This window comes from Pseudovirgaria hyperparasitica (assembly GCF_010093815.1).
Source record: "Pseudovirgaria hyperparasitica strain CBS 121739 unplaced genomic scaffold EJ05scaffold_5, whole genome shotgun sequence".
NCBI classification, from domain to species: domain Eukaryota; kingdom Fungi; phylum Ascomycota; class Dothideomycetes; order Acrospermales; family Acrospermaceae; genus Pseudovirgaria; species Pseudovirgaria hyperparasitica.
Window position 1 is genome coordinate 78,057 of NW_022985553.1, and position 27,345 is coordinate 105,401.

The following is a 27,345-nucleotide window of genomic DNA, read 5'->3' on the forward strand; positions in this document are numbered from 1 at the left end:
CATCGTAGGGTATCATAGAATCGAGAACATCAGCGCGTCAAAGGTCGAGAACCTCACAAACGCCATTACTCCCTCATCAGCCCAGCTTTCATCCGACTGGCTAATCTCTCCTTCTTGAGCGAGGGATATGTTTGTCTCTCGCGACTGAACTCTTTGAGTAGTCGCACCTCGATAAGCTGGCGCTTGGCCTCACTCAGCCGTATGTACTGAGGACCGTTGGTCCTGACAAAATATTCAGCCACCCTCACCAGTTCCGCACCCACAAGCTCCTCTGGTAGGCTCGCCAGCACGAAGATCCAACGCTCAGAAGAAGCCTCGAGCTCGGCAACCAACTCCCTGCAGAACGGCCACGCAAGACTCTTCAGGAGTGTGTTTCGCAGACACTGATCCAGTCTCGGCCCACCGCTATGGGGATGAGACGGCAAATACCGTCCAGTCAGGCGCCAACAGCTCCATTTCTCATCCTCATACATGATGTTGGCGTGGCGCAGGCCGTCTAGATATGGCACGAGCGCGCGTATACGCACTTCCAGATCCATGCCGTCCATGGCATAGATTGCCAGGTCCGACAGCTCGAGCGCGCCAAAACCCAAATCTGCATCACTCCTTTCTTGCCACGGTGTTGGGCCCTCTGCCATCTGGACGCAGTACTTCTTATTCCACGCCTGCTCCTCCCTGCTTGCGTCTCTTAGGCCTTGAAGGATTATTCGCAGCGGACCCGGGTGCACGCCCCGTATATCCGGCATCTCGAATTTCCGGAGTCCTTTGCCGCTGGCATCAGAGATACGACCCAGAAGCCTTAATGTGTCCGCGTCGGACAACTCATTCGACGGCGAATGGGATAGGAGGCGTGGCAGAGCGCCGCCCGGACGCGGCTGTGCGAGCAGGTCGAGGCGGTGGTTATAAGGCGTCCTCGCGGCCTCTCGCTTCTTCTCGCCCTTTTTCCTCGCAACAGCGTCTTGTAACACGCGTTCAAACATGTCTGGCCTGTGGAGTTTCGTGCGGGCAATCCAGTCTCGCTCGCTCTCACAGCCCTGATACACCGGTCGCGTACGTTCCCAGACGGGCGTCACCGCGGTATCCGCCACTGGCAACTCAGAAGACCTCGCCTTGACCTGCGAGGATTCAACACAAGCTCCACTGGGAGCGCACGAAACAGCCTTCCCACCCCGAGAACCCGCCACAGAGACTTCTGCCCTACTCCGAACCGTCCTCGCCACCGACGACAAGCCCCCAGACTTGTTCACTGGGACCATCGAAAGCGCACCCTGCACTGCCGAGATGGCCTGCATCATAGATGCGAACTCCTCCGACGGCTCTACCGTCCTTCCAGAACCTCCAATTCCGCCACCAGACACCTTCGATTCCACGCCGGGCGAACTCACATGGCCCTTCTGGATGGCCAGAATCTGCAGTGTAGGCCCATGTGTACTCACCGCACTGTCGTTCCGGGCAGCAGTATCGGCACTTTGCGGCGCACTGGGTACTGAACCATGCGTCTTCGGACCCGAGGAACCCCCTTCCACGCTGCTGGCTACGCCAGAAGCCGCGGCCGTGCGAGGTGAGATACCGGAGCCAGGTAGATAGCCGTGCGTGCTCTCGGCATGTATCGGACGCGATACAGGCACGGCGGCGGCGGCGGCGGACGTAGAGCTGCTGTTGGGCAGCGTAAGAAGGGGGATTTGCACGGCTGAGTATGTGGGAGCTGGGCGTGCGGAGGAGGAGGGAGCTTCGGGCTGCCTCAGGGGCAGCGAGGGAGTGCTTGTGCTGCGACTCGCTGGGCTCATTGGTGGTGGCATGGTGGTGACATGGTGATGTGGTGGTGTGGTGGTGTGGGTGGAACTTGATATGAGAGTACGAAGAAAGTGGTAATGGGTAAGTGAATGAGTGGTTAGGTTGGTGGTGTATACGTGTGCGATACTCAGACCATGAAATTGACTCAAGTAAAAGTAACGAGAGAAAGTTGGGAAAGAGCCAGATTGAATAGACAATCTTCTGTCGAGTCGCACTTTCTCTTGGGGAAAATATATATATATATATATCAAAAAAATTGAATTCTACCATCTCATCCAATCCATGGGACTTACACTTCCTAGCTCTTCCCTCCTAAGTACGAATTCCACGGTCGACACTTCCTCTAAACCCAAACACAAAACGAATCAACGTCACGTATGTAACCACAGTCGATTTCAAAAGTTCTTCAATTAAAAAAAACGTAAATTTATCAACATCCACTCTTTGTAGCCAATGGTAACAAACACCCATATCCGGACTCCACGCTACTGAGTATCTTTGCGAGAACGCTACACGCTGAATCAGAATCGAAACCAAGGTTCAAACGCAACCTCCAAGCTGAAAATCCGCTCTATGTCGATGCAGATCCACGGATGCTTGTTTACATCATCATACTGCGTCGCCTCGACGCAGCTCTCTCCAAGACGGCCGACTTGGTGTCCCTAGAGACCGTATGCGTCTTCTTTGGATTTGAATCTGCTGGCGGAGGTTTCGCGGCGGAAGAAGAAGAAGTAGCTGTTCTCGTGCCTCCCACTGTTTCGCTCTTCGATACCAAGCCCGCTACAGATGAGTGTCTTCGAGCCGTTCGAGCTCGCGCAGATTCTACACGTGATTTTGGAAGTTCAGGTTTATCTGTCAGTGTCGCTGGCGAGGATTCAGTGAAGTCAAAAACTGCCAGTTCATCTTTCGGCGTGTTTCTGTCGTCTTTACTACTGTTGGGTTTTGGTTGTTGTTTTGGCTTGGTAGAATTGGATATCAGAGCTGATATCGTTGCTGCTGCACCAGTGGGCTTGATCGGGTTGCTCTCCGTCTTCTCGGAGTCTGGGAGTGGAGGAGCGGATGTGGTCTTATTGCTCAGAGGGCTCCTTTGCTCAGGCGCGCTCTGCGGAAGGCCTTCCCAATCATGCCTATCATCCTCTCGCTCGCGCTTAATTACCACAGTTCGCATCGAAGGCTTCTCTACCGTGACTGGGGCGGATGGCGCATCTTCGGGCTTGACCACAGAAGTAGTAGGTCGTGGCTCCTTCGTGATAACAGCGTCAACGAGCTCTTTCCCAGGACGACGCATCTTCACGTTCAGCTTGGGCTCTGCGTAGCTAACCGCAGGCCTTGACCTTCTCGAGCCGCGGCCGTTCAATTGTTGATCAATGCTTGTCCCATCCAAGTCTGCTGGAGGTGGAGTACCGTCTCTGCGGTCTGGCCGTTCGGTAGAAGCCTCCGTAGATGCAGGGGAAAAGATTTCGCCCACTCCAACCGGTGTTTTTGGAGGCAGATGTATCGTATCCAAAGCTATATCTACAATCTCCAGGACGGGTGCTTCGGTTATTCCAGAGCCATTTATACTAATGGGTTCATGATTTTCGTTCCCCTTGGGCGGCACCCGCACGTGTCTCTTCACGTCTTTGGCTAGCCTTCCGTCCTTCTTGCCAGTAACCACTTGCTTCTTAGGAGACGTTGAGTTTGTGCTCTCTATTTTGATATTAGTAACACTATAGACGATAGGCACTCTGTCACTTACTTGCACCCAGAATCTTCCGAGTCTGTTGTGGATTTGGCGGTGGTGCCGTATCAATGACTGGCTCAGCGGAAGTCTTGCGAATGTAATGGGAGTCATCGTTGGTCGCTATCCCTTGGACGGCCGTACCATCGTCTTCTCTGGCACTCAATTTGCGCTTTGAGCCCGTACGTGGTGGATCATTACTTTCGCTAACACTTCCTGCTTCACTGCTATCCCTATCGTCAATTGACGGCTCGAACATTGACTTCCTCCGGGATGAGCTATCTCTCCTCCTTCTGCGTGTCTCCAGGTTGGCAGGTAGTATATCAGCCATGTCTTGTACATCGTCGCCGTCCTCTAGTGCTGACACTCTACGATTTGTGACTGGCAGGTCGCACTTAATTGGGTCTTCATCTTGGAAGTGTGCTACTGGCGGAGGACCTAAGTCTGGTGATTCCATGGTGCCATTGATGAACAATCCTTTAATATCTTCAGCATCTAGAGTCCTGCGGGGATGATATTTGTCCTCCATGATGGTCGGCAGCAGACACTCTTCCGATTGTAATAAGGCGTTCCTCCAGTTCCGCTCATCCGGTGATTTCTTAGCGGCGACAGGTTGTGGTTTTGCTCTTGGAGCTCGAGTTGGCAGGCTTCCTAGGCCCGCTACTATTTGTCCGAGCTCGCGCATTTTGGCCTCTAGGAGGTTTCGTGTGGCAGCGAGATGTCCTATGGTTGGCCCTTGTTCATAATGCTCCAACTGACTCTGACTCTGAATGATCTGTTCGCGGAGGGAGAGATTCTCTGCAAGGAGCCGCGATATTTCTTGTTCGAGGGAGCGTATCCGAACGGATTGATTCGAGTTGCATCTTCTGTCGCATTAGCAGGAGCATTTGTAGGCTTATCAGTGACGCTCACTTTGCAAGTTCTCTATTTTGCCGGAGGAAGCGCCGTTTTACTGACCATGTTAGCATCCTGCACTGTCAAACATTATATGTAAACACTCACCAACTTCGACACTTTCCGAATTGCCAGGCGGCTCGTTAAGTCTGGCCATATGCGGCGAGAAATAGGTAAGATAATATGACTGAAGCTAAATGCTGAGGTTGTCCGGATATCTGGAGGCATATGGGTTGTTGTTGCCGGGCCTTGAAAGTGAAGTTGTTGCTTAGCCGAAAAAAGGGTCGAAGTAAACAAAACTACGGTAGGCTGTTAAAGCGTTGAGCGCAAGAGTGGCGCTTGGGCCATATGACATCCCCGCGGTCCGCCGACGCGTCTTCGTCTTTGTCGCGAGCAACTCGATAATCACATTGTATGCTGCAGCCGGCCATCGCCAACGTCTCGGTCACCTTGTATGCTGTTGCAGTCCATTACCAACTTCACGGGCAAGAGAGAATTGACGTCCTCTTGCAAATATGTCTTACGCAACTCGCCCAATCGGCTCACATGTCCGTGGCTCTTCTGTTGGCCATTCCTTGGGCGCCTCTGGCCAGTCTGCGGCTCTTGTTCAAAAGATTGAGGACAAAAAAGCTGAGCTTGCGGCGCTGAAGCAACTTCAGCAGCTAAGCGCAGGTGTAGCTGACCAGATGCAAATACTGGAGGAGAAACTGTCTACATTGGCTAATGGTACTGAAGGTAAGAGGGCTAGCTTTCTCAACTTTGCACATTAATTAAGACACAAAATACAGCTGTCGCCGCAGTACTTTCAAACTGGCATAACGTTCTGCGTGCCATTAATATGGCGTCTATGAAGCTACCTAAGCCGAAGAACACGGAAGAGCAAGAAGATGACGCCAAGAAAGAGGAGACACCGCTTCCACAAACTCTTGTGCGCATTCCCACCCAGTCGGCTGCCCTTCTGCCACAGTTGTCCTCGGGAGAAACCGCCGATTGAGAACGAATACGTGTTTCAAAGGAGTAGCGCCCGAGACATGCCCTCAAAGCACTATCTATGCACTTCAACGAGCACAGCAGCATGTGACGTGGGCTCTACTGTAGCCGCACATGGCAGCCAGTTGGTCGGGTGCGAACTAGCAAGGTACCGCGACTCGACATACATACATATGATGTATCACTGTTGGTGTACTGGAAGATAACGCGACCGATGAGCGGAGCGAGCTGCAGCGACCTGCTTGAACACAAACATGGTGTGGTACAAGACGGTATGGGAGATAGAGAGGAGCCCGAGCAGCCCTAGAATCATGCGCCTTTGTAGCCATACCTCATCTTTTCGAGGCCCTCGATGTCTATAGGTTTCAAGTGCCACCTCACCAATACGATGAGCAAATATATGACTGTTGTTGGTGTTAGCGATGTTTGAGCACGGACTCTATGTTACTCGAGTAGATTCACCTAGCGGAAGCACGCCCAACAGGCCTTCTCCTTCAGCCCATCCCGTCCGCCTCCCTTCAACGAAGGCTCTTAGGCCGAGTACTGTGCTCAGCGCGCCATTGAGAGCTACGATGTGTCTGTTGATGGGACCGTCATCGTCCTCGGCCCACTTTCCAAGTCGTAGTCCACCAGCCAAGGCTCTTCGCTTCTCTGCCGGCACGAGAGGTAGAAAGTATAGGATGTAGGCAGAGGCTAGAAGGCTGGAAATGGCAAGAATGGCAGACAAGAAACTCGAAGCAGAGCTCGGACGGTAGAGTGAAGGTAGATGGGCGAGAGCGGAGAAGAGAGGAATGGCGACGAAGGCAGTGGTGTAGAAGGTGGTAGAGGAATCGTCTTGCGACTGAAGAGACGTGATCAGCTGCTCTTGCTCCTCTTCATCAAGGTCGTGGTGGGAGGTATCTTGAAGGTCGTCGGTGGGGTAGGCGAAGGCGCGGCGAAGACGAGTTGATGGCATGGCTTAGGTGGTCGTACAGCTTTGCGCGACCAGCAAACTCGGAGTCTGGCAACAGAATGCTGATGGCCAAGTGTATAGGACGTATTAGCTGTTGAAAGGTATAGCTGTGTGATGTTGTTTCTGCACACCAACGTTAGCTATAGCTTGAGCTTCCGACAGATCCACCAGCACCACGCGAGTTAGACGTTAGTCCGGAGTGGCTAGGTGCCTATACTATGTAGCTATAGGTAGTTGCAGAATGCAGGCACCAAAGCAGTGCTGCGCTCTCCGATGATGTTGCTGATGGATGTGTTCTAGAAGCTTAAGCTTGCGACGTCGCTCAGACAGCGTGATGATATGTGGGACATGTGTCTGTCTGCGCGTTGGAGTAATTACTATAATAGTAGTTGATTATTACTGTGGCATATTCGATTGATCAAGCCACGCGCAGGGAAGGGAGCGGAGGCGGCGTTTCTCTGATTCTAGCGCTCCCGTTGGTTGATTAATGAGAAAGAAGGAAGAAAAGGTGGCCTGCCCTGGCTGCCCTGGCTGCCCATTAATTAGCGATAGAGCCCCGCCCGCCTGCCCGCCTGCCCGCCCCCAGCCAGCCAGCCAGCCAGCCAGCCCCCCAAAGCCAGCCCAGCCCAGGAGCCCAGAAGCCCATTTCTACCCAACAGTACTGGAGGTATTATAGCTAATTACTGTAGCTCCCTACAGCACCCACCCACACCTATTAACCTGGTGAACACACGACCAGCCAGGGATTTGGAGGGGGGAACTGTTGACCAACGGGCGCCGGGAGACGCCCCGACTAACCAATTCACTGCCCTGCAACTCTCCCACCGGTTGACCACTCTCCCACGCCAACGTCTGGCCGTGGCCTCACTTTCCCACTAAACCTAATTACCTCCACGCCTCTACCCACTCCACTCACTCCTACACTAATTACTACTACCACCATCATCATCCATCCACTAAACTTAACTCAACTTCAACTTCCCAGCTCTCACGGCATCCTTCCTCTGAGCCAAAACAATCCCGTCTTTGCTGCTCTCTGCTCACAGCAACACCATCCTCTTCTCTCTACACTCCTTTGTCACCGTCTTCTTCCCTTCTCTCTCCGACTGTGGCTTGCCTACCTCCGCACGCGGCGTTTTCGCCAGACTCGTTGCTCCCTATTACCTATCCTAGCAACTCCTCCTCACTCGCCTAATCCCATAATATTTCCTTCCTGCGACTCCGCCCTCGACATCATGTCCGCTGCGACCAACGCGGCCTCCATCAACGGTACCAATACCTCTTCATCCTCGCAATCCTTCAATGCTTCTGGAACAAAGGCACAACTGAAGATGAGCTCGAGCGGAAAAGCGTTGGACGGTTCGCGCAAGCAGGCTGGAAGTCCTATTGACAATGCGCAAAGGTGAGCTATTCCCACTACCATCACTCGTCCTCTCTGTCATTTGATCCCATTGGATCTATCCGTCGCTCATGCTTCCGATCGTCATTCAACCTTCTGGTCTTCGTTCATTTCTCTTTGTCGTTGCTGCGTGTCGTACATGCCTCAAGACCTGTCACATGCGTCTTGGGCGCGACATCAATCGATATGCAGTCCACAATAGCTCAGACTCGCTCATTCATCCAGACCATGTCCTTCGTCATACCCTTTAGCATGTCATCCCCTTGACAAGTAAGAAATTCGTTGTAACTGAACTGACAGTCATCTCACAGAAAGTCAACCCCCAAAGCTTGGACTGGCAACAACAATGCCATCACACAACGACCCTCAAATATGAGCACATCGAATGGCGTCGTAAGCAACACAAAGTCTCTTGCTGCTCCCAAAACAGCAGCACTACAGCCCACAGAGTCGAATTCTATCATAGCAGAGAAACACGCCGCCGACCGCATGTTGTTTCTCCTCGCAGGCTTCGTGGTAAGTCGCGTGTAGACCTATCCTGGTGCCCTTTTGCTGGATATGCCATTGCAGAGTGGCATCGTGGATACAAAATTCGTTGTCATAGGTAGCTGACATCTTGCTCAGGGCCATCATTCTTTCTTTACTCTCAAGAATGGAGACAAATACTCGGGCATATTCTCTGGTGCATCACTTGAAACTTCAGAATCGAGATATGTTTTCAAGATGGTCAAGCGCGTACAACAAGCCAATGGCAGCCCTGAACCTATCGACGAGTACATTGGTACCGGTGGTGATCACGTCATGTCCGTCGACATCGTCGACGTTGTAGATCTCGATGTTCAACAAGTCAAGCTTGATAGAATCCAGCCGCGTCAGCAAAACGGTGAGACACTCCCGCTCGATGTCACAAACGCCCACTAATCAATTACAGGAATATCTTCTTTCCAGACCGACTCCGACATCTCTGGTAACCTCGCTATCAAAGAGCGTGAGCTCAAGCCTTGGCAACCGGCAGACAATGCGGGTCCGGGTCTTTCCCTCGAGGACTCAGGTAAGCCATGGGATCAATTCGAAGCAAATGAGCGTCTTTACGGGATCAAGAGTACTTTCAACGAGAACGACTACACCACCGCTATTGACAAGAGCAATCCATTGTACAAACAACGCTTCGCGAATGCTGAGAGGATAGCGCGTGAGCTTGAGGGCTCTGCAGCTACTAGTGCTCACGTTGCTGAAGAGCGCGGGCTGACCACGCATGACGACAGCGGTCTAGATGAAGAAGACAAGTCAGTAGTATCTGTTATCCCAACACATGATGCCTTTACTTACACTTAACAGGTATAGCGGTGTACGTCGAGATTTCCCATCGCTCGCGTCTGGCCAGCCAAATAAATACACGCCGCCAGCTCGACGAGCCCCTACAGGTCAGCCTACGGTTCCAGGTGCACCTGTAGACCCTGCGATCATCTCTGCATCTATTGCTCGTCCTCCATCTACCACGACCTCACCGACCAAAGCTGACGAGGTTACTCCTCAGCTTCCTGTACCTGCTACGGACAAACCCGCGGAGACATTGAAACAAGCTGTCACTGCCGTACCGAGTGCAGGGGTCGCGAATGCAAGCACTTCACAGGATCCAAAGATCTCACCACCACAAGCTAGCGAGGCCAGCCAGAAACCTAGCGCAACTTTGAAGCCCACAGCCCCGGTAACAGCTCAGACGAACAAGTCCACGGCAAGAGTTGAGAATGCTACAGCCAATGTTGAGAATGAGTTGCTAAAATCTTTCAAGCAGTTCTCATCGAATGAGAAGTTTCGCATTCAAGAGCAGCAACGAAGCATGGCTCGTGCTGACAAGGCCGTTAAGCTCAACGATTTGAAGAAGTTCTCGGAGATGTTCAAACTACACACCCCTGTTCCACAAGACCTGGTTCCTATTCTAGCAAAGGATGAGTCTAAGCAACAAGAAATAGTAGAAAAGGCGCTGAAAAATGTCAATGAAGCCAAGACGACGCCAACAAAGCCCGCTACAGCTACTACTCTTGACACCAAAACACCACGAGCAACTCAAAACGTTACTTCACCAGTCGCCCAACCTGACAAGAGCAATGGTTCTCGTCAACAACGGCAGGGCCCAGGCAATTATCCTACTAGCTCTATGAGGGGGTCACATCATCAGAACGTACCCCGTTCCGGTGGTGGCCCCATGGGCCAACGATCATCCGTAACGGGCCAGCAGTACAAGGCTGGCACTATCCACATGCCGGCCTCTCAGCCTCAGCCCATCAACAACATTCACATTCCTTCCGGACCTTCGGCCACTTCAAGTGGCATCCAAACGCCTTCATCTGGCGTTTCTACGCGGTTCAACGTCAAGGCAATGGAATTCAAGCCGAACCCTGCTGCGAGTACATTCACACCTGGTGGTAATCCGAGCAATACATCCAGTCCGCGTGTGACTACACCAGCTCGCCCCGACTCTTCACGCAAGGTTGTTCTTACGAGCTTCTTCGGTGGCCAGAAACCCAAACTACCGTCCGATTCGTCCGTACTTGACACTGCCTTCAACCCCATCGAACGTATGAGGAAGGAGGCCGAGGCCGAAAAGAAGACCAAGGATTACGTCTTGAATGGCGGTATCCCACAAGCTTTCCGCACAGGTCCTTTGTGGGAGGTCCGTCCGGAAAACGCAGAGAAGAAATACGTCGACTGTTTTCAAGTCATGCAAACAGCCGCACAACCTATTGTCACCCACGGCCAGATGGGTGGACCTCACGTGCCCCATCAGCACCAGTTGCCGCATCATCTCCAGCAACAGATCCCAAATATGCCGCAACATCACACCCCGCATCATACTCCTAGGCACCCCCATGCGCAACCGCACCATGCTCAGGGAATGCCCCACTTCGAAGGGGGACATCCCATGCAATTCTCGGCCTCTCAGTCATCCATGCATCCTACTTCTCGTCCTGGACAGAATTACGGAGGGTATGGACCACAAATGCAACAAGGCATGCCTCCGGCCGCAGTCTTCCAGCAATCCATGCCGGGATACGGCATGAGCCCTAACATCCATCACCGTCAGCCGGGAGGGCCGCAATTTGTTCATCAGATGCCTGTCATGGGTGGACATGTCATGACACAAAACCCGTCACAAGGTCCTTACATGGTCCCTGGCAATCCCCAGGTCCAAATGTATACTCCACTTCCTGGTCAGGCCTATCCGCATCATGGAGGTCCTATGCCGATGCAGCCAGCACCTAACGGATTCTCAAGCCCGAGAGCACACGGAGCTCAAATGATGGCCCATCAAGGATCGCAACAGGGCCATCAGCCTCAACCACAGATCATGTACATGCAACCTGGTCAACATCAGATGATGCAAATGCCCCAAGGCCCAAGTATGAACTACCGCCACTATGCCAACAAACGACAAGCTAACAAGCCGGTAGTGAATACGCCACAGCGCCACTTCCAGCAGCTTCCTCAGATGCACTTCGGATCACCACATCAAAGTCACCCTTACCCCCAGCAGCCGCATCGTGGAACGCCTAGCGCAACCTACAGCCAGCCAATGATGCCCACACAGTCTCTTCCACCACATACTGGACCGTCCCCTCACGCTACCAATGGCGAAGAAGCCAAATGAATTGCCCTTTCATCACATCGAAATTGCCTGTTTCGGCTGCAGCGTCCAACACCGCATCGATCGCAGGACTGAGCGTTTTGGCCCAAACGACTCTCTGCACGGCTCGTCGCTGTACAACAGTGGCGTTGACTTCATTCGGCTTCTTTCGTCAAACTTCTTGTGCACGTGCCACACCCCCTTACTGTCTTTATATTGGTTGCTGTTGCATTTAGCGTACCTTGATCAAATCCGGACCTGTACCCGGTACGGCGTCTTCGGTGGCCATGGACGGCGTCCGCGTGTGTGTACCAACGGAAAAAAAAATGGCATCAGCGACTGGCGTTTTCTTTTATTTCTGCATCTCGGTCTCAAGCAGACTTATGGCCCCTCTCGACGCCAACGGTACAGCATAGGCTGAACCTCAGGTGTGTATTGATGGCCTTCCGAAATGAGGTAGGTCGTGCCTTGTCGTCGGCACGTGAGTAGGCATGGAAACATGAACAGGACAGTCGATGGGCTTGGGTGGTTGTTGTATCGGTGGAATGGGAAGATCGTTCGAACAAAGCCTGTCCAATAGGACGAGAAGGCTCTAAAATTAGTTTCAAGTAGAGCAGATCGCATGTTTCTTGGTCTAGATGAGTAGTCTAGACAGTAAATGCAGAAACGTGATGGCTCTTTACCGTGTTCCATTGTGATTTGGACCCTTTGTGTGTTGTTTAACGACCACATGCGTGATGAAGCACAAGCTTCTTCATACATCCTGTGTGGATGACCATCTCGCCGCTCAATGGTCCCTAGTTACTGATAGTTGTGTGTATCATAAACTCCATCGTTCTAAATCCAATGCCAAGTGATGCTACTAATTGATGAGAGAGCTAAGTAGGAGATGACCTACTCCACAGATACAACAAATACAGCATTCACTACCTATGTGCGAACAGTAGTAGCTGTGCAGCACGACGGAGTGAATCTGTTGTGAACGGACATGCAGTCATTGTTCATTGTCATAGTACTAGATTGCAGGCCCCCATATCAGGCCTTTTATCGCTCACTGCACCTAGCAGCACACACCATAACAGAAGAGCCCCCATGTCCCCGACGTCCAAAGGCAGAGCAACAACACGATCCCTCTCCAACCCCCATCCTCAGTGCCCAACCATCGCCTCCGCCCACTCAGGCAACCTCTTCCCCACCGTCTTCGCCCTATCCACAACCGCCCTCATCTCCTCCACCTCCGCCTGCGTCAAGTCAACCTCCCTACTCGCCCAATTCTCCTCCAGCCTGCCCACCTTCGTCGTCCCCGGAATCGCAATCATCCCCTGACTAGCCACCCAGGCAAGCGCCAGCTGCGCCACACTACACCCTTTCCGCGCCGCCAGCTTCCGCATCTCCGCCACGACAGCCTTGTTCTGCTCAAAGTTGCGGCCCTGGAATTTGGGCAGGGTGCGGCGGAAGTCGTCGGCGGCGAAGGCGTCTGGCGAGCTGTAGGCGAAGTTGTCGACGAGCCAGCCGTGGCCGAGCGGGGAGTAGGCGATGTAGGGGATGTCGAGTTCGCGTGCGGTGCTGATGAGGCCGTCGGTTTCGTGGATTGTCTCAAAGGCTGAGTATTCGGCTTGGATGGCGTCGATGCGGGCGACTTTTGTAGCGGGGAGGGTCATATGTTAGTTTTGATTTTGGGCAATTGTTGACGGGACATTTTGAGAAAGGGGGAAAGGTTTGGGGGGAGAAAAGGGGGAAAGGTTTGGGGGGAGAAAAGGGGGAATTGGCGCTTACTTGAGTTTGCCTTGCGCAGCGTTGCGGCGGAGCATTCGGAGAGGCCAATGTATTTTGTCTTGCCGGCCTTGCGGATCGTGTCGAGGGCGGAGATTGATTCTTCGAGAGGGGTGTCTGGGGGTGGTTAGTGTAACACGAACGGCGGGCAGGGAGTGCAAGAAGGGGTCAACGCACTCGGGTCGATGCGGTGGAGGTAGTAGAGGTCGGGAGCGAAGCCGAGTCTGTCAATGGTGCCGTCGATGTATTTCCGGATGTGCTTGGCCGAGTTCGTCAGCTGGCCGGAGCCGAAGCAGTCGAAGCCACACTTAGACGCGACTATGCCGGCACGCACGGTCAGCTTCATCGTATGAAGAGTCTTTTGAGAGAGGAGGGGGGCTGGGGCGAGTTGAGAGAAGGGGAAGGAGGAGCACGCAACTGAAGACCTTGTCTCGGACGTTGTGCTTGCGGATGAAGTCGCCGAGCAGCTTCTCGTTCATGCCGGCTCGGTACACGACCTGGCGGATCGTGTTAGTATCTTGCCCAGCCTCAAGATGGTCTCTATCGAATGACATACAGCCGTGTCCCAGAATGTGCATCCCAGCTCAATGGCCTTGAGGAGCACGGGTTCGGCCTGCTTGGGACTGAGATTGGTGCCACAGCCCATACTGATGCCCATGGCGCCAAACCCTGGGGAAGGGACGGTAATGCCACGGAATGGAATTGATTTCACCATGTTGATAAATTGCACGGATAAAGGGGGATAAGTTCTCTGACTGCATGCAATATAGATGGTGAGTCTAGTAAAGGCTCGTTTATAAAGTAGTATTCATTGTTGTTATAGGGGGAACTGGAAAGGGGATAGCGGAAGTAAAGCTTAAGACCGATCCTGAGGCAGCATCGCCAGGGCAGTGAAATGATATGCCCTCACGCTTCTTCACTGTTGTTAGGGCGTTCCACTGTTAGCAAGGGGTGGTGGTGGCGGGTGTGTGCAGCTTCAGTAGACTGCTGTTTCACTTGCCCAACGTTTTACCAATACCTGCCAGACTCAGTTGGAAAAATTCCTCGTCGAGTCTCCGACTGTGAAGTGAGCGGATTGGGACGTTAAATCCGGTGAGTGCGATCTCCAGCTGCCTGATGACGCTGCACGCAAGGATTGTGGTTACCCCCGACTCAGACACCACCGGCTGTTGGAATACTGCCTCGTAACGGGTATCGCGCAGGCCAACATCAAACACGATCAGAAATAAAAATGCTTCATATATATCGAATCTTATGACCCTTTTATCTGTCTGCTGATCGCTAGGACGGTATGTCTGCTGTCCGACATCTGCGGAAGAGTTTCCAGAACGCTCACTTCAATGGGATGGAGGAGTGTCATTCTAACAGCTAATTATCTGTCTAGTCTTCTCGGCTGGCCAATGGTGCATGGCAGGGCTCGTAGTCAAGGAGCCTTCGATTGTGATATTCAGGTCTCTGGGCCTCAGGAAGATCTTGCTTCATGTCGTTGGCCCTCGTCCTAACTACTAACTACAGAATCTCGATACATACTCGAGAATATCAGCCGGACTCTTAGGATACTTGAGTTTCTGGGTCGGTTCATCATAGCGCAAGAAACACTATCTCGAGGATCGATGCATGCCGAACACGAGGATTGAGGCCTGATGTCTCGTGGTATCATATTCAACCTGTCCGATTCATAGTATCCAAGTCGGAAAATTCTAAGCAAAGCCGAGGACTTGCCAGCATGATCTCCTACACATTCGATATCGCCCGTCTATCGCATCACGCTTTCAAAGACCAAAACCCGCCGTCTACAGCAGCTCCTGTCGGAAATAACCACGAGTCTGGGATATTGAAATTGAAGTTATTGAGCTGCATAGTGTCAGTCACATCACAATTCCTGGTCGGCCTTTCGTGGGCTTACCATGTCAAACGCATTCTCATCCGGCCATGCGTCACCCATCATGGTGTCAATTTGAGCTGGTACTACCATTTCACCTTCTCTTCCAGCGTTCATCTCCGCAAGCCTCGCTTTAAACACTGCAATACTCTCCGTCAAGCTCTTCTTTGCCGCCGCCAGTATCTTCTCTTCGATCTCACTCTGCTCGGCCCCGGCCTCCATGGCATCGATCTGCGCCTTGACACAATCCCACTTTAGCGCACCTTTAACGTTCGTCTCTGCCACTCTCGTCCGCTCTCGCAGCATCCTAGCATTCTCCTCCAGCATACCGTATAGTTCTCGCCGATTCGTCTCCTGTGCCGCAGAAGCCAAATATGACTGTTCTTCGAACTTGCTCATGATGTCCAGACTTATGAACAAAAAGCATAGGATGTACACATCCCTAAACATGCCACTACCAAGCAACTTGACCCGGTAGAACGAATATTTATCTGCAGGATCAGTCTGGGCACCGGCGATGAATACTGCGCACTCCATACAGACTTTGTGCGAGTAGTACAAATTTGCATTGTCAAATGACTGTAGTGCGAAGCCTGAGTGCAATGAGATCAGAAAGCGATGAGTGAGTAGATCGATGAGCTTGGTATGGAAGTCGCGTGGTGGTGTGGTTGCTTTGGCATAGATGCGGAAGAGCCGATGTATGGTACGGCATTGAGCTGAGAGATCGTTACCGAGCCGCGGGACGCCCTGATATGTGAGATCTTTGCGAAAGTCTGCGAGTTGGGTGGCAATCTCGAGACGGATGGGAAAGGTCTTGTTCAGCAAGACCAGCATGGATGTAGACGTATATTGGTCGAGGGGCTTTGTCGTGGGCATTTCGCGGCAATCTTCGGAAAGTTGCTCGTCGTCGATGTTGGAAGGACTCGCTGTATCATAGTCGTTGATGGAGAGGAGAGGGGAAGCAGCAGAGTCCATGGCGCCTTGAAGGTTGAGCTCGACAACAGTGGCCCAGAGTCGACGACGCATCTCAGATTGATAGACGGACATGCATGGTATGTGGCTAGGGTCGCGATGTAGTCCCATGTGTATAGCGGTTCGGAGAAGAGTTCCAGCAGACAGCCACGTCATGTCTCCCCCGATGCCGAGGGCCTGGCGAGCAATCAGCAGTAAGCAATGGATCTGGAGCCCTGCAATGTTTGTGCGAGGCTTCTCGTTGGGCGTGCTGAGCCATGCTTGAACTCGGTGTATCCACTGCGCGGCCACGAGCCTGCTGGCATGCGTTGTTTCGGCAAAGTCGACGAAGCAAGCACCTATCGACATCATTGCTAAGATTTTCATGAAAATGGGCGCACACGCCGTTTGCGGGTTGTCCCAGAACCTGGTGTAGTCTCTTCGGAAGGTCGGTACATGAACTACACGATAGACACCTTCGAAAGTTCTGAGATATGCAGTGACTAGTCGATCTACAATATCTTTCGGAGGCAGAATGGTATATAGTTCCGACGTGGCCATCACTGGCACATCAACCGGCCTCTTGATTTCCCTTGCGAGCTGTTTACACTGGCCAAGCAGACGCGGCACCTCCGCGTCTGGCTCGCGTTCTGCTTTGTGGTAGACACGTAGGATTAGACAGAACTAAGGACATGTTAAAAACCGATAGGTATTGAAGAACGTAGGACAAGTACCTTCTCGAGACAGCTACGCCAATGTCCTTGCGCGAAGAGTCGAGTCTTCTCGAATGTCCACCCAGCCGGCAACTCCTCGCTGGTGACATGATCTGGGAGGGGTTTCTTCTTTGCACGTTCCAACTCAAGGGCACCTGAAAGTTTCTTTTCAAGATCCTTGACGCCATCAATGAGAGCTTGATTAGCATTGGACCCATGTCCGTCCTGAGTTTCCTGAAGGTCCTTCGAGAATGTCGATAATTGCTCAAGTTTATCAAGAGCTGCTTGGAGTGCCGTCTCCGAGGTCCGACTTGACTGTGTTGTGTCACTGTGTTTATTTCTACTAAATATCATGGATGAGGTGATCTTGTGAAAATGATCGGCTGGAGCGTCATCTACATTCGAAGAGTTAGAGCGCGAAGAGCCAGGGTCAAGCTGAACACCTTGGCCAGTCTCCTCTATAGGGGCTGCGAAGCGTCAGTAAGAGTGTTGATTAGGCAGAAAAGCACACACAAGCGTGGCACAGATAGGGATCAAACAACTGTCTTCGCCAGATGCTGCCCCGAGACTTCACCGCAAGGTCATTAGCCACTGCTGGCTTGTCCCGAATTTGATCATCTCCGACTGAAGATATGCTTGTTGGCGGACTCAGAACGATCTGCTGTTGCGGCGTCTGATGCGGTGTCTCGTTCTTTCGAGCCGGGTGCTTCTCTGGAACCCTCTCATCCAGCGTAAATGTACACTGTCTTGTACAACCCATGCGAATACATTGATTACATGGTAAATTCCGATCGCACTTTACTTTACGAGAGCGGCAACGTGTACAGGCAAGTGCAGGACGTCGGCGTTTCTTGGGAGTGACAGAAGAGCTGGTCATGCTTGGATTAAGCGTATCTTGCATTATGTTCGAAGACAAGGAGGGAGATAACGCCACGGATGTATCTGGATTGTTTGCAACTATATCCCGTAACTCACGAATAGAGTTAGTCGAGTTCTGCATCTCGTCCGAGTTGATGTTGAAGCTGTATCGGGAAAATCTGTCGCGCTTTTCGGGGTATAGCTCTTTACTTGCCATAAGACTCGGGCTTTAAACAAGAAGACCTCGAGACATTCAGCCATACGCTCAAGATGCCAGTCTGTTAAACGACATACACTTCCAGCTGTCCTGAAGTGCACAAAATGTGCTATAAAGTTGTTTCCCGGCAAAATGGGGAAGAATCAGAATCAGATTACGTTCGGCGATTGACCAGATCGGGGCCAAATGCCAATACTTCGGTGTCGGAAGCCTACCCGATATCTCCGACCCTCGGACGTAGGGGCTTTCTCGTGTATGAAGAATGGAATGGCAAAATGCAGTGAAGAGAAATGCGCCCTCACATTTCATGATTCCACAGCCGCAATATCATTGTCATTACCGACGTCGATCAAACGTATATGAACTCTCGGTTGAAAGATTGGCAGTGACTGCTTTTAGCAAACGCAGTATACTGTATACATACATAAGAGAATCGTGTGAAACTTTCGATTCCCTATAGCCAACTTGAGCGGATAAGAAGAGCGTACCGGAGACAATGAATACGAAGTACAAGAGTCTGTATTCCGCTGGGTATCCACGCTGCTGTACACCTGACGCACTTTAGGACAACTTCACGATGGTCTGTCGGTATTAAAATAAGTGCTCTTGGAGCTGAAGAGCTAAAGTCACTAGATACTACCCCACAAAGGCAGGATCTATCTAGAAACGAACAGGTGGCAGCAGAGTTCCTATCAATCAGTTCAGTTCAACTTTGGGCCTCTAGTTGAACTGGACTGAAGTACTTCAATCCTAGCCGTCGTAGAATTAGATTAAACTATTAATCCTAGTAGTAGAATTAAAGTTAAACTAGACTAGACTAAAGTATATTAGTAAGATTAGCTAAAAGTCTTAAAGATAGATAAAATTTAGTGTTTTAAGGCTATATATCTATATTACCTATATAGTAATTCTTAATATAAGTAGGTAATAAGCTAAAAGGAGACTATATTCATATTATTAGTATATAGCTATTAGTATAGAGACTTTCTGTGGTACTTTATATAAGAGAGTAGAGGAAAAATCACGTGAGTTTCACGTGACTATCACGTGAAATCACGTGGCATATCATCTAATAGCCCACGCTTACCTAATATACCTAGGAGTCATATAATATATCATGTGATGCGTCATGTGATGCGTCACGTGACATAATATCACGTGACATGGTTCTGATGAATCTATCCGAATCACCTAAGCTCAAGAGGATATCTACTAATATACTATCTATATATAACTTCAGTTCAACTCAACTATTAGCAACTTAATCCTACCCTAGGATTGAATTGGACTGAGGATCCAACCCTTGGCAAGAGGCCTCAGTTGAACTGGACTGAGTCAATTCTGGAGAGGCAGAATTGAAGTTGGACTGATTGATAGGAACTCTGGGTGGCAGATAATAGCGCAACACAATACAATGCCAAGAGTTGTCCCCGTGAGCCTCAATTCTCTCTATCGTTAATCGAACTTGTACTTAGGCTAGTAATTAGTTTTTTACTTAAAGCCGACTGTTTCGTTATGTAAGAGCAGTCTCGCACTTCGGTTCCATAAGCCTCAGACAAAGTCTTTGCGCTTGAAACACCTAGGCTGTGGATTACTTCATCATTGTACAGCGACCATGTCATTACTCTGGCAGGTCAGGCACGGTATGCTCGGTCAAGCGGCCGATGCGGTGGGTGGATGCTTTCGTGGGGGACCTCCTAGATTGGCATAGGTAATACTATAACTAAACTTTGGACTATGGAGCTACATCTACCGCCGCTGGGTCCGTTGACTTTGGCACATATTGAGACTGTGCTTTCGAGGGATTTTACGTAGAGTATGGTGGCGTTGGACAAGGATTGACTTGTGATCGGTGCAGATATTCAATCTCATCATATGCCTGGTCGCTAGAGGACGTGCGTACCTAATTAGAGCGCAACTAATGCAATTAACTTCAACATACCTGCAGTCATGGAAAGAAAACGATGTGTTTCTGCAGTTGCGGATGAAATATACTGATATTTGTGTTCATACGTCCTTTCGAGTAATTCTTACTAATATAGCAAACGTTAAATTTTTACAGAAAAGTACCGGGACTTGACACGAAAACATCGTAGACTTTCAGGGGCTTGTAGTTCATGTCTGGCACATTTCTGACTTAGACGGCTATGCCGCATTCGCATGTCGGATGTACGATATCGTGGGCTCAGGTGACGGAAGTTGCCGATGGGATGGATCAAAGGACCAAGCAGCTAAAGAATGCTAGCTGAAGCTCAATGTCTTGGCTAACGACGCTTTGCGCGCATCTTGGAGTCGGCAAGACTCATGATGCCAAGCAGGATCTTGAACGTCATGCTGAGCTAGGTCATGCAGCTGGGATGGACGTTTCAAAATGGTTCTATTTTCGGAACTTCTCGTCTTACCTTGAATAATGCCTCATATAATGAGACATTAGTTTGTTCCCACGATATCTGCGCGAATAACAAAAAGATAGAATGAAACTGGTAGTTTCGCGACTGGCGCACGTTTCCTATGGGTGAGATTTATAAATTATCTTCGAGTTCATATTAAACTCTTTTCATAAGTTTATCGGCAACGCTCTACTATGCATTTCTTAACACCCTTCTTACTATGGTGGCTGCCACTAGCCTAGTCATCGCTGGTCGTAGACCCCAATTTCCGGAAACCGACCCAAACATAATACGAAACACCGTTACTCTACCAGTCGTAGAGAAGATTATCACTGCTCTTGAAGACCCAGAGCGCAAGTATCCAGATCTATGGAAAGAGGTCTTCTTTCAGGCCGGAATGTACGACGTCTGGGACCAGATTTGGACCGAAGTCATCCATGGGTTTGGGCGTATTCATCTACCGAAGTATTTGGAGAATAAAAAACCTACGTGTGATCCAAAAACGCTGGACAATCAGGCCGACTATGAGAAGGCTCTTATAGCGCAATTCAACGATCTTATTAAAAGTAGTAAAGAGGGTGGATACGGTGAAAAAGAATTCCAAGATGATTTCACGCACACAAACGGCTCTGCCCAGAGTTATGGATGTGATAAAGGCTGTAAGAAGCAGGCTGTGCACCTCAGCGATCTCATAGCCATTCAGGCCGCAATCATGGATTCATGTCGTGGCAACCCCGGTTATGTCATTATTGGGGAATGGCGTGCAGAGTATGGTGTAAAAAGGAGAAAAGAACACACGATGTGTCATATACATACACAATGGTGTTGAGTGCCTAACAATGTGTGAGTAGGCAGACGGTCTAGGGGAACTGAATACTGAAAACCTGTATTGCTTGAGCCTAATAATCAGATGCAAGAGGGATACTTTAAAAATATAGAGATGAAGAAAGACGTTTGCCTGTTACCCGTCCCATGCACTTCGAAATTGCAACCTCTGGGATACAATGTCTGTCAGATACTACATACTACAAGTGAAGAGGGCCGCCGCCTGCTAAGAGCCTAGAATAGACCAACCACGGCAAGCGACTCAGGAGTCTTGCAACGTTGATCTTTTCGTCGTCGTAGCAAAATGCACCTGAGTGGCTAAGCGATTACAATATACATAGCTGATCGCCCCGCTCGGCAGATGAGTTCGCGTTTATGCAAATAGTCGGTGGTAGCATGACCAGTCCTTAGCACCGCACCGGTGGTCTTAGAAAGGATTTCAGCAAGACTAGGGTGAGTCTGAAAGGAAGACACTGCACTACGAGTATCTGCCGTTCAGGCGCTTAACCGCGCGGTCTAAATGCCAGTATGTTCCTAGACTATCTAGACTCCAGGGCGGGAAAGTACGTACCTAGTAAGCCGTGAGTATCTACAAAGAAAGTTCTCGGCATTATTGGCCTAAAGGTCCCAAAGATCGTATGAGCTGGGTCGGCTCGAGTGATTTCGGGTTTTCGGACCGAAACCAAAGTCTTTGTACGATATTAGACGCATCGATGTGGTGTATGCAAGGTGAACAAAGCCTTTACCCAACAGAGTTTGGGTGCATCAATAACAGCCACTTAGGATCAGCGGTCCCAGCATGTAATAAAATAAGGGCACATCAATCGCGTTCATGTCCTGGTTTGGACAGATTTGGCGAGTGGACCGAGCAGAGCGTCCAAGGGAACAAGACAGCGGTCTCCCAACGTCTTTCCTGGGGGTGTTTGTGTGACGGAGAATCTGACGGAAGGATTGGACACATATCATTATGGCGCTGGTAATGGTCCCTTCACCCCCTGCCCTAGCCACGTGTCGACTACGGCTGCATGCGGGGTGGCTTGCATGATGCCGTGGGGACGAAGGAAGCGGAAATCCCCGCCTGTTTTCAGTGGCTCTCACTCTCGGCCTCGAACATGCCTCGGTGACGGGGCCGGGTGCGAAGGAGAAAGGGGCAAAGAGCGAGCGGCAAAGGGACGGCGCGAGCACACCGCCATCTTACCATGAGCAGCGTAGCAACTTAGGCTAGTCTTAGGGTCTATTCGAGGGTTGGGACATGGAATTAATGTGATTGTGTTGGAGGCCCGCCGGGATAGATAATTTGATGACAAGAGAAATTCCTGCATCGGCTCTTTCTCCACCATATGCGCCTAGACCCACACCAATAAAAACAACCGGTCTGCCATAGTAGTTCCTTGGCTCACGTATGAGGAGAGCAAGAGTTGTATTGGTATACGCGGCTCGTTGTTTGATCACGCCGCATTACGATATCTTATTCACTGTAGGATATGCTAGTTCCTGCGACTACACTTCATCACCTAAGCCTATAGGCCCTCGTCCAACCATATCCTTGATAGTCATCTTCACGTATTCATCCTCAGCTCCGGCAGTTATCGCAGACCAGCTCTTTTCTCGAGCCTGTCCCTGAATAGTCTCGTCGTCAAATGTGATTGTCGAGTTATCGGCGCGGACATGGCGGGAATAACCGCTAATATCGTCAAAATACACTAGCTTTTGCTCTGTACTTCCAAAACCTGCGGCTCTTGACTCGGCCGGTATCGAGTAGTAGGTAGCAGTGCCGTTCTGGTGAGTGCTTAGGGTACTTTCGCTTTGCAGATTGCTGTGACCGTATGATTCGTCGAGAAGAAACCAAAGTGCACCAGATGATTTCACATCTTTGCCGCGGTCCATGGTGGCCTGAAGAGTGAAATTGTCGCTGTCTGGGAACGACATGTAGCGAGACGCGACCATAATCGGGTAGCTGAACGAACTAGAGTATGGAGACAGGCGCTCGATATTTGAGGCGGCCATCCCATTGGTCTTCTGCATGTTCAACTGGTCGTTGCCTGAATTGCTGAAGTTGCCAACGTTAGAATATGTGACCCTTTGAGACCACGTCGCGCCGTACGTTCCACTTGAAGTTTGGATCGTCGCGCTTATGTCAAGAGAGCGGTCTACGTTTACGTGGTAGTCAAGCGTTGAATTCGTGCCGTTGGTCGCTTGGCCAACTTTTGAGGCTAGAGCTATGAGTGCTGGTGGAGATTGGATGATTGGGCCAGTCCCAGATGTAACGTAACCATCTTCGTCAGACCAAATGAAAATCTTTCCAGTCACGACCCAATTCGACGCAACTGTCTCAGTCAAGCGCGCATTTCCTTTCCCGTCATCGCTTATGCCTGCCACTCGGATCTCGAATCTATGCTTGCCACCGTCGCAAAGCAATGGCAGGAACGGCGTGATGTCGATCCCATCTTCAATCAAGTCGAATGCATCGATGCCTACAATCGGTCTCCAGAGGCCTGGAACGACACCACCGGTAAATATAACCGGGAACGGCCAAGTAATGCCCGCTATAATACCATCGATGAGCAGCTGTACTTCTCGGAATGGGGAGTATCCGTTGAGCGTCGTGCCGTTGAAAGTCGCTGTATCAGAAGAGAGAACGTTAGACCACCAGAACTCTTCGGCTGCTTGACCGCACGCAGATATGGAGAACACAGCTCGTCTGACGTTCTGTGGGAGCATTAAGTCATTAGTAGCTACGGCGTCTGGCACAATGAAAGCGCTTGGTTTGTCTACAGCCCCCTGACGAGCGGAAACAGGTATGATGAGGTCTGCAGCCTGCAAAGGTGAACTCTCCTTGAAAAACATGGCCGTAAGTGTGGTGTTGAATGGTGCAGTATAGACATCATTGATGAGATTTCCGAGATCAAAGATGATCCTCTGAGGCTCTTTGAAGAGCGCTAAAACGTGGCTCATGTCTTTCAAATATGTCCACTCGATGCCGGTCGATGTTGGCTCCGCAGTGGACAGTCGCCAAATCTCCGTATCGTTGAGATACATTAGTCCAAGCCGGTCGAATTGCCTCCCAGCGGAGGTCACAGTGAAGTTGAAGGTGACACGGTTGAAGTCACATAGCGGTGGTACATAATCGCCTGTGACAAGGTTACTAAGCTGCGAGAGTAATGGTTTTTTGAGATAGCATGTCATGAAAGACGTCAAACTAGTGAAAGATGCTTACCAAGGAATGGGTTACCATAGCTATTGGCAAATGAGTGTACCATCAATACCTGCGTACATAAGGCATCCACAGGTGTTTCAACTGGCGGCGATACCTGGAAGCACTCCAGTATGGCAGCGGCCGGAGTGGAAGCTCGCGCGGTGAGTACATTGAGCGAGGAAATGAATACAGTATTACCAGTAATGGATATAAGGTAGGTCATACAAACCAAAAAAGAGAATGCGGAAGCGAGGACCCAGTAACGCTGAAATGGATAATGGCTGGGTTGTGTCTGCTGCTGGTGTTCAGATCTCATCGGACGATGACCATGATGCTCGATGTTCTTTCCATCCAAGAAGATGACCATTCTGTCCAAACTCTTCCGTCCTGGATCCATACTAGATTAAGATCAAGCGAGCTTTTGGAGACTTGAAAAAACGTATAACGGTAAAGAAGAAAACGCTAATGATGATTACAATGATACGATGGCAGATACGAGACGTGCTAAAAGACGAACGCCTGGACCCCGCAGAATGATGCTACCGCTCTGAATGGTGGTGAAAGAGATGGAGTTGCGCCACTGAGATAACGCGGTTGCAGCCAGGTTCAAAGTCGCATCCCAAGGCTCCAGTAGAGACTGGATTCGCTGCTATTCTACCTCAGAGTAGAAGTCTGCACAGCAATCAACACGGCCGTTTGATCATTGACTCCTAGTATGGTAAGTCATATACAACGCGAGACAGGGCTTGTCACTACACACCTGCAATGGAATGCTTAAACAGATGAATGGGATATAATGTATTAGCCGTGTGAGCCGTACGTGTTCCAGTATCTCCGTATTGCTTGTCGCGCGAGCTCACTTTGCTCGAATCTTGCGCGATAGTAGTTGAATAGTGAGAACTCGTCTCTGGACAAGAGATAGCTCGCCGGGCGGGCGTTGAGTCGTGTCCAAAGTTCCTGTAGACAACTCTCGAGGAAGTGTGCAATATCTGGATGGATGCCTGTGTCGCTATTTCGTGCAATTTCGAGGGCCTGGGGCATTGAGAGGACGCCGTAGCCAATTATATACGGACTGTACCATCCCATCGCTGTCTGAGTGCAATGTAGGGGGGGATACTGTGATGCGATCGTCGCGGGCAGTGCTAGAGCGTGTAGGGAAGGCGGCAGGGACACTAGACAGGTATGCAGCGCTCTATTAACGACCACGACAGTGATTTGCGACAATGCCGGACAGAGAAGAAACAGACCACGACAAACAAACTCCACCGCCGGTTCGGGGACGAGGGCAAAGCGAATGCTATATAACACCCAGACAAGAAGAAGGATCCCAATTCCACGTGGAAGTCTACCAGGCTGATCCCGCCCATCTCGCTCGGACAAAGGAAAAAAGGTTTATGCCACCGGCTCAGGCGAAACTGCCCTTGGGCTTAGGTACCCACTCGGAGGAACAACAGATGGCTCGTTTCTGGTTGCAAACGGTTGTAATTCCACGCTTCATACAAAGGCTAGGATGCTTGCAATGCTAGGGACCCTCATCCTTGTATACCAAGCTCCTGTCGCCCCGGGTTCGCGTTGTTCACTAGCCTAGATATAGTCCATGATCATATATGACAATATGATATTAGCCGCTCTGAAAGTGACTAGGGACTAGAGGCCTGGGGAGTATCAGGGCTAATGTGCCCGTACTCTAAGCGTGCATAGCGGCTCGCCGAAGAAATGGGGTACAAGGTCTACTACTAACGTTATAATAGCATATACTTTTGTCTGCCGTATCGCACACAGGTCCTCCACTATGTTGAAGTCTCAACGGACTTCGGGTTGAGGCATAGGCATGTGCTCAAATTCAGCCGGGGACTGAGCAGGTCCAATATGAGGCCTGAAGACATGGCTGTTGATATGCTAGTCGGCAAGCGCGTTTGATGCCGTGTGCCTGTTCATTCTCCGAGTCGACGTCGGCGCAACAACGGGATCGCGTGAGAAGATTCTCGCAGGAGGCTGCAGGGGGAGCGTAAGAGGACCAGGGGCCTGTCGTGGGATGAAATAAGGTTACAGGATGCTGTGATTGTGGCACATTGGCATTCCGGGGCCAGCAGCATCAGCACCAGCGGAAGGACGTGGACAGCGACACTCAGACAAGACTGGTGCAAAGGCAAAAATGCAAAAGAGGCCATGCAACACAACGTTTCGCGCGCTTGTCCGAGGGCCGTGCTCCTGAGCGAGAGTGGATATCGAGTGGAGAAAGTGGCCTCCGAGGCTCCACCCAGTGACTCGGTTGATGCAGTTGATGCAAGGCGAACCAACAACGGGGCATCTGTCAGCTTGCTCCTTGTTGATCAAGTGAATCGTCTGCGCACTCGACAGGGAACTCCCTGGCTGTCACATCCGCTTGTGGTTTAGTATCAACGGGCCCCATGCAAACGGTTTGGTGGTCTTATGCAGAGAGTGTTTCATGGCACGAGAATCCATGCTTGCTACCTTATACATCAACGTGCTGTGTACAAGACTTTTATTACACCGGACTTGTCGGCGTGCTGAGGAGATGTATTCCTTTCAAGCTACCTTAGTATTTCGATAGTGAGTACATAGTAATTCAAGGGAACCCCGTTGATGGTGTTTTCTCTTTCATCTTTGCTGAACATCTGGTTGAAACTTATGTGCTGTGCGCCAAACTTAAGATTTCCAATAAGTCAGTCATCAACAGACTCATCAAGGGCAACATATGGGACAGACTGAGATATCATCAGATGCTAGGATGGCAGGGTGTGTTGAACTGAAGCTCCAGTATTATCATCTCCTCCCTAGTTTGCATCATCTCCGAGCAGGACATGGAGATGATAGACGGTATATGGGCGGGACATGGGCCCCCAGCGTAAGCTGCCCTGCAATATGATGTTGTGCTATGGTAAAGATGAACTGTATTGAAGTCGATGTGTGCATAATTTGAACAAACTCGACCCTTGTCTTATGAGTGCTATCGAGTGCGTACACAGTATTAGTAGTCGACAACAGCAATCCAAGGCTCAGGCTAACTGGACTCCCAGGGACTTGGCACAAGCTCTCTCCTTCTCTCCGACGTGCACCCCGCTTCTCCAGGTGTATTGATTCACTCTCTCGCATCTACCGAGAGTAGCGGTACGAGAACGAACCAGCCACACGGCACACGCCG

At 50.7% G+C, this 27,345-nt stretch overlaps 10 protein-coding genes across 10 annotated transcripts; 4 read left to right on the plus strand and 6 right to left on the minus strand.

Moving 5' to 3' along the window:
* Positions 1–65: 65 nt before the first annotated feature.
* EJ05DRAFT_484402 (uncharacterized protein) lies at positions 66–1,799 on the minus strand (the record flags this gene model as incomplete). Its single annotated transcript, XM_033745337.1, has 1 exon — positions 66–1,799. The coding sequence occupies one exon, from the start codon at positions 1,797–1,799 to the stop codon at positions 66–68; it is 1,734 nt and encodes a 577-aa protein (XP_033601899.1).
* Positions 1,800–2,062: 263 nt separating this feature from the next.
* Positions 2,063–4,666, minus strand: EJ05DRAFT_474557 (uncharacterized protein; the record flags this gene model as incomplete). The annotated part of the gene is made up of 4 exons (XM_033743624.1): positions 4,517–4,666; positions 4,427–4,466; positions 3,533–4,377; positions 2,063–3,483 (listed from the first exon to the last, which is right to left on the minus strand). Coding segments are annotated over exons 1-4 (2,017 nt in total), but the record flags the coding sequence as incomplete, so codon positions are not given.
* A 257-nt stretch (positions 4,667–4,923) lies between these two features.
* On the plus strand, positions 4,924–5,402 carry EJ05DRAFT_498664 (uncharacterized protein; the record flags this gene model as incomplete). Its single annotated transcript, XM_033746718.1, has 2 exons — positions 4,924–5,143; positions 5,197–5,402. 2 exons carry the CDS (start codon positions 4,924–4,926, stop codon positions 5,400–5,402), a joined length of 426 nt encoding a protein of 141 aa, XP_033601901.1.
* A 194-nt stretch (positions 5,403–5,596) lies between these two features.
* EJ05DRAFT_298615 (uncharacterized protein) lies at positions 5,597–6,496 on the minus strand. Its single transcript, XM_033740582.1, has 2 exons — positions 5,861–6,496; positions 5,597–5,802 (listed from the first exon to the last, which is right to left on the minus strand). The coding sequence occupies exons 1-2, from the start codon at positions 6,351–6,353 to the stop codon at positions 5,708–5,710; spliced, it is 588 nt and encodes a 195-aa protein (XP_033601902.1). The 5' UTR covers positions 6,354–6,496; the 3' UTR covers positions 5,597–5,707.
* A 1,089-nt stretch (positions 6,497–7,585) lies between these two features.
* On the plus strand, positions 7,586–11,398 carry EJ05DRAFT_484405 (uncharacterized protein; the record flags this gene model as incomplete). The annotated part of the gene is made up of 5 exons (XM_033745338.1): positions 7,586–7,752; positions 8,061–8,265; positions 8,374–8,632; positions 8,681–9,035; positions 9,088–11,398. The coding sequence occupies 5 exons, from the start codon at positions 7,586–7,588 to the stop codon at positions 11,396–11,398; spliced, it is 3,297 nt and encodes a 1,098-aa protein (XP_033601903.1).
* An 847-nt stretch (positions 11,399–12,245) lies between these two features.
* Positions 12,246–14,169, minus strand: EJ05DRAFT_536763 (Aldo/keto reductase). The gene is made up of 5 exons (XM_033749334.1): positions 13,704–14,169; positions 13,566–13,644; positions 13,325–13,465; positions 13,151–13,264; positions 12,246–13,013 (listed from the first exon to the last, which is right to left on the minus strand). The coding sequence occupies exons 1-5, from the start codon at positions 13,860–13,862 to the stop codon at positions 12,523–12,525; spliced, it is 984 nt and encodes a 327-aa protein (XP_033601904.1). The 5' UTR covers positions 13,863–14,169; the 3' UTR covers positions 12,246–12,522.
* Positions 14,170–14,911: 742 nt separating this feature from the next.
* Positions 14,912–17,768, minus strand: EJ05DRAFT_498668 (uncharacterized protein; the record flags this gene model as incomplete). Its single annotated transcript, XM_033746719.1, has 4 exons — positions 14,912–15,001; positions 15,054–16,664; positions 16,715–17,160; positions 17,207–17,768. The coding sequence occupies 4 exons, from the start codon at positions 17,766–17,768 to the stop codon at positions 14,912–14,914; spliced, it is 2,709 nt and encodes a 902-aa protein (XP_033601905.1).
* Positions 17,769–20,376: 2,608 nt separating this feature from the next.
* Positions 20,377–21,022, plus strand: EJ05DRAFT_509208 (uncharacterized protein; the record flags this gene model as incomplete). Its single annotated transcript, XM_033748077.1, has 2 exons — positions 20,377–20,926; positions 21,010–21,022. Coding segments are annotated over 2 exons (563 nt in total), but the record flags the coding sequence as incomplete, so codon positions are not given.
* A 1,461-nt stretch (positions 21,023–22,483) lies between these two features.
* On the minus strand, positions 22,484–24,402 carry EJ05DRAFT_437066 (uncharacterized protein; the record flags this gene model as incomplete). The annotated part of the gene is made up of 2 exons (XM_033741771.1): positions 22,484–24,114; positions 24,201–24,402. The coding sequence occupies 2 exons, from the start codon at positions 24,400–24,402 to the stop codon at positions 22,484–22,486; spliced, it is 1,833 nt and encodes a 610-aa protein (XP_033601907.1).
* Positions 24,403–25,402: 1,000 nt separating this feature from the next.
* EJ05DRAFT_484410 (uncharacterized protein) lies at positions 25,403–26,576 on the plus strand (the record flags this gene model as incomplete). Its single annotated transcript, XM_033745339.1, has 3 exons — positions 25,403–25,660; positions 26,083–26,187; positions 26,232–26,576. 3 exons carry the CDS (start codon positions 25,403–25,405, stop codon positions 26,574–26,576), a joined length of 708 nt encoding a protein of 235 aa, XP_033601908.1.
* Between the last annotated feature and the right edge of the window lie 769 nt (positions 26,577–27,345).

Excerpts from the sequence above, each read along its gene's own strand:
- EJ05DRAFT_298615 (XM_033740582.1), bottom strand. The coding sequence starts at position 6,353 with ATGCCATCAACTCGTCTTCGCCGCGCCTTCGCCTACCCCACCGACGAC. Across the intron at positions 5,803-5,860 it reads GTTGGGCGTGCTTCCGCTAG|TCATATATTTGCTCATCGTA; the intron begins GTGAATCTACTC and ends CACCAACAACAG.
- EJ05DRAFT_536763 (XM_033749334.1), bottom strand. The coding sequence starts at position 13,862 with ATGGTGAAATCAATTCCATTCCGTGGCATTACCGTCCCTTCCCCAGGG. Across the intron at positions 13,466-13,565 it reads CGTCCGAGACAAGGTCTTCA|TCGCGTCTAAGTGTGGCTTC; the intron begins GTTGCGTGCTCC and ends GTGCCGGCATAG. Across the intron at positions 13,265-13,324 it reads CCTCCACCGCATCGACCCGA|ACACCCCTCTCGAAGAATCA; the intron begins GTGCGTTGACCC and ends AACCACCCCCAG.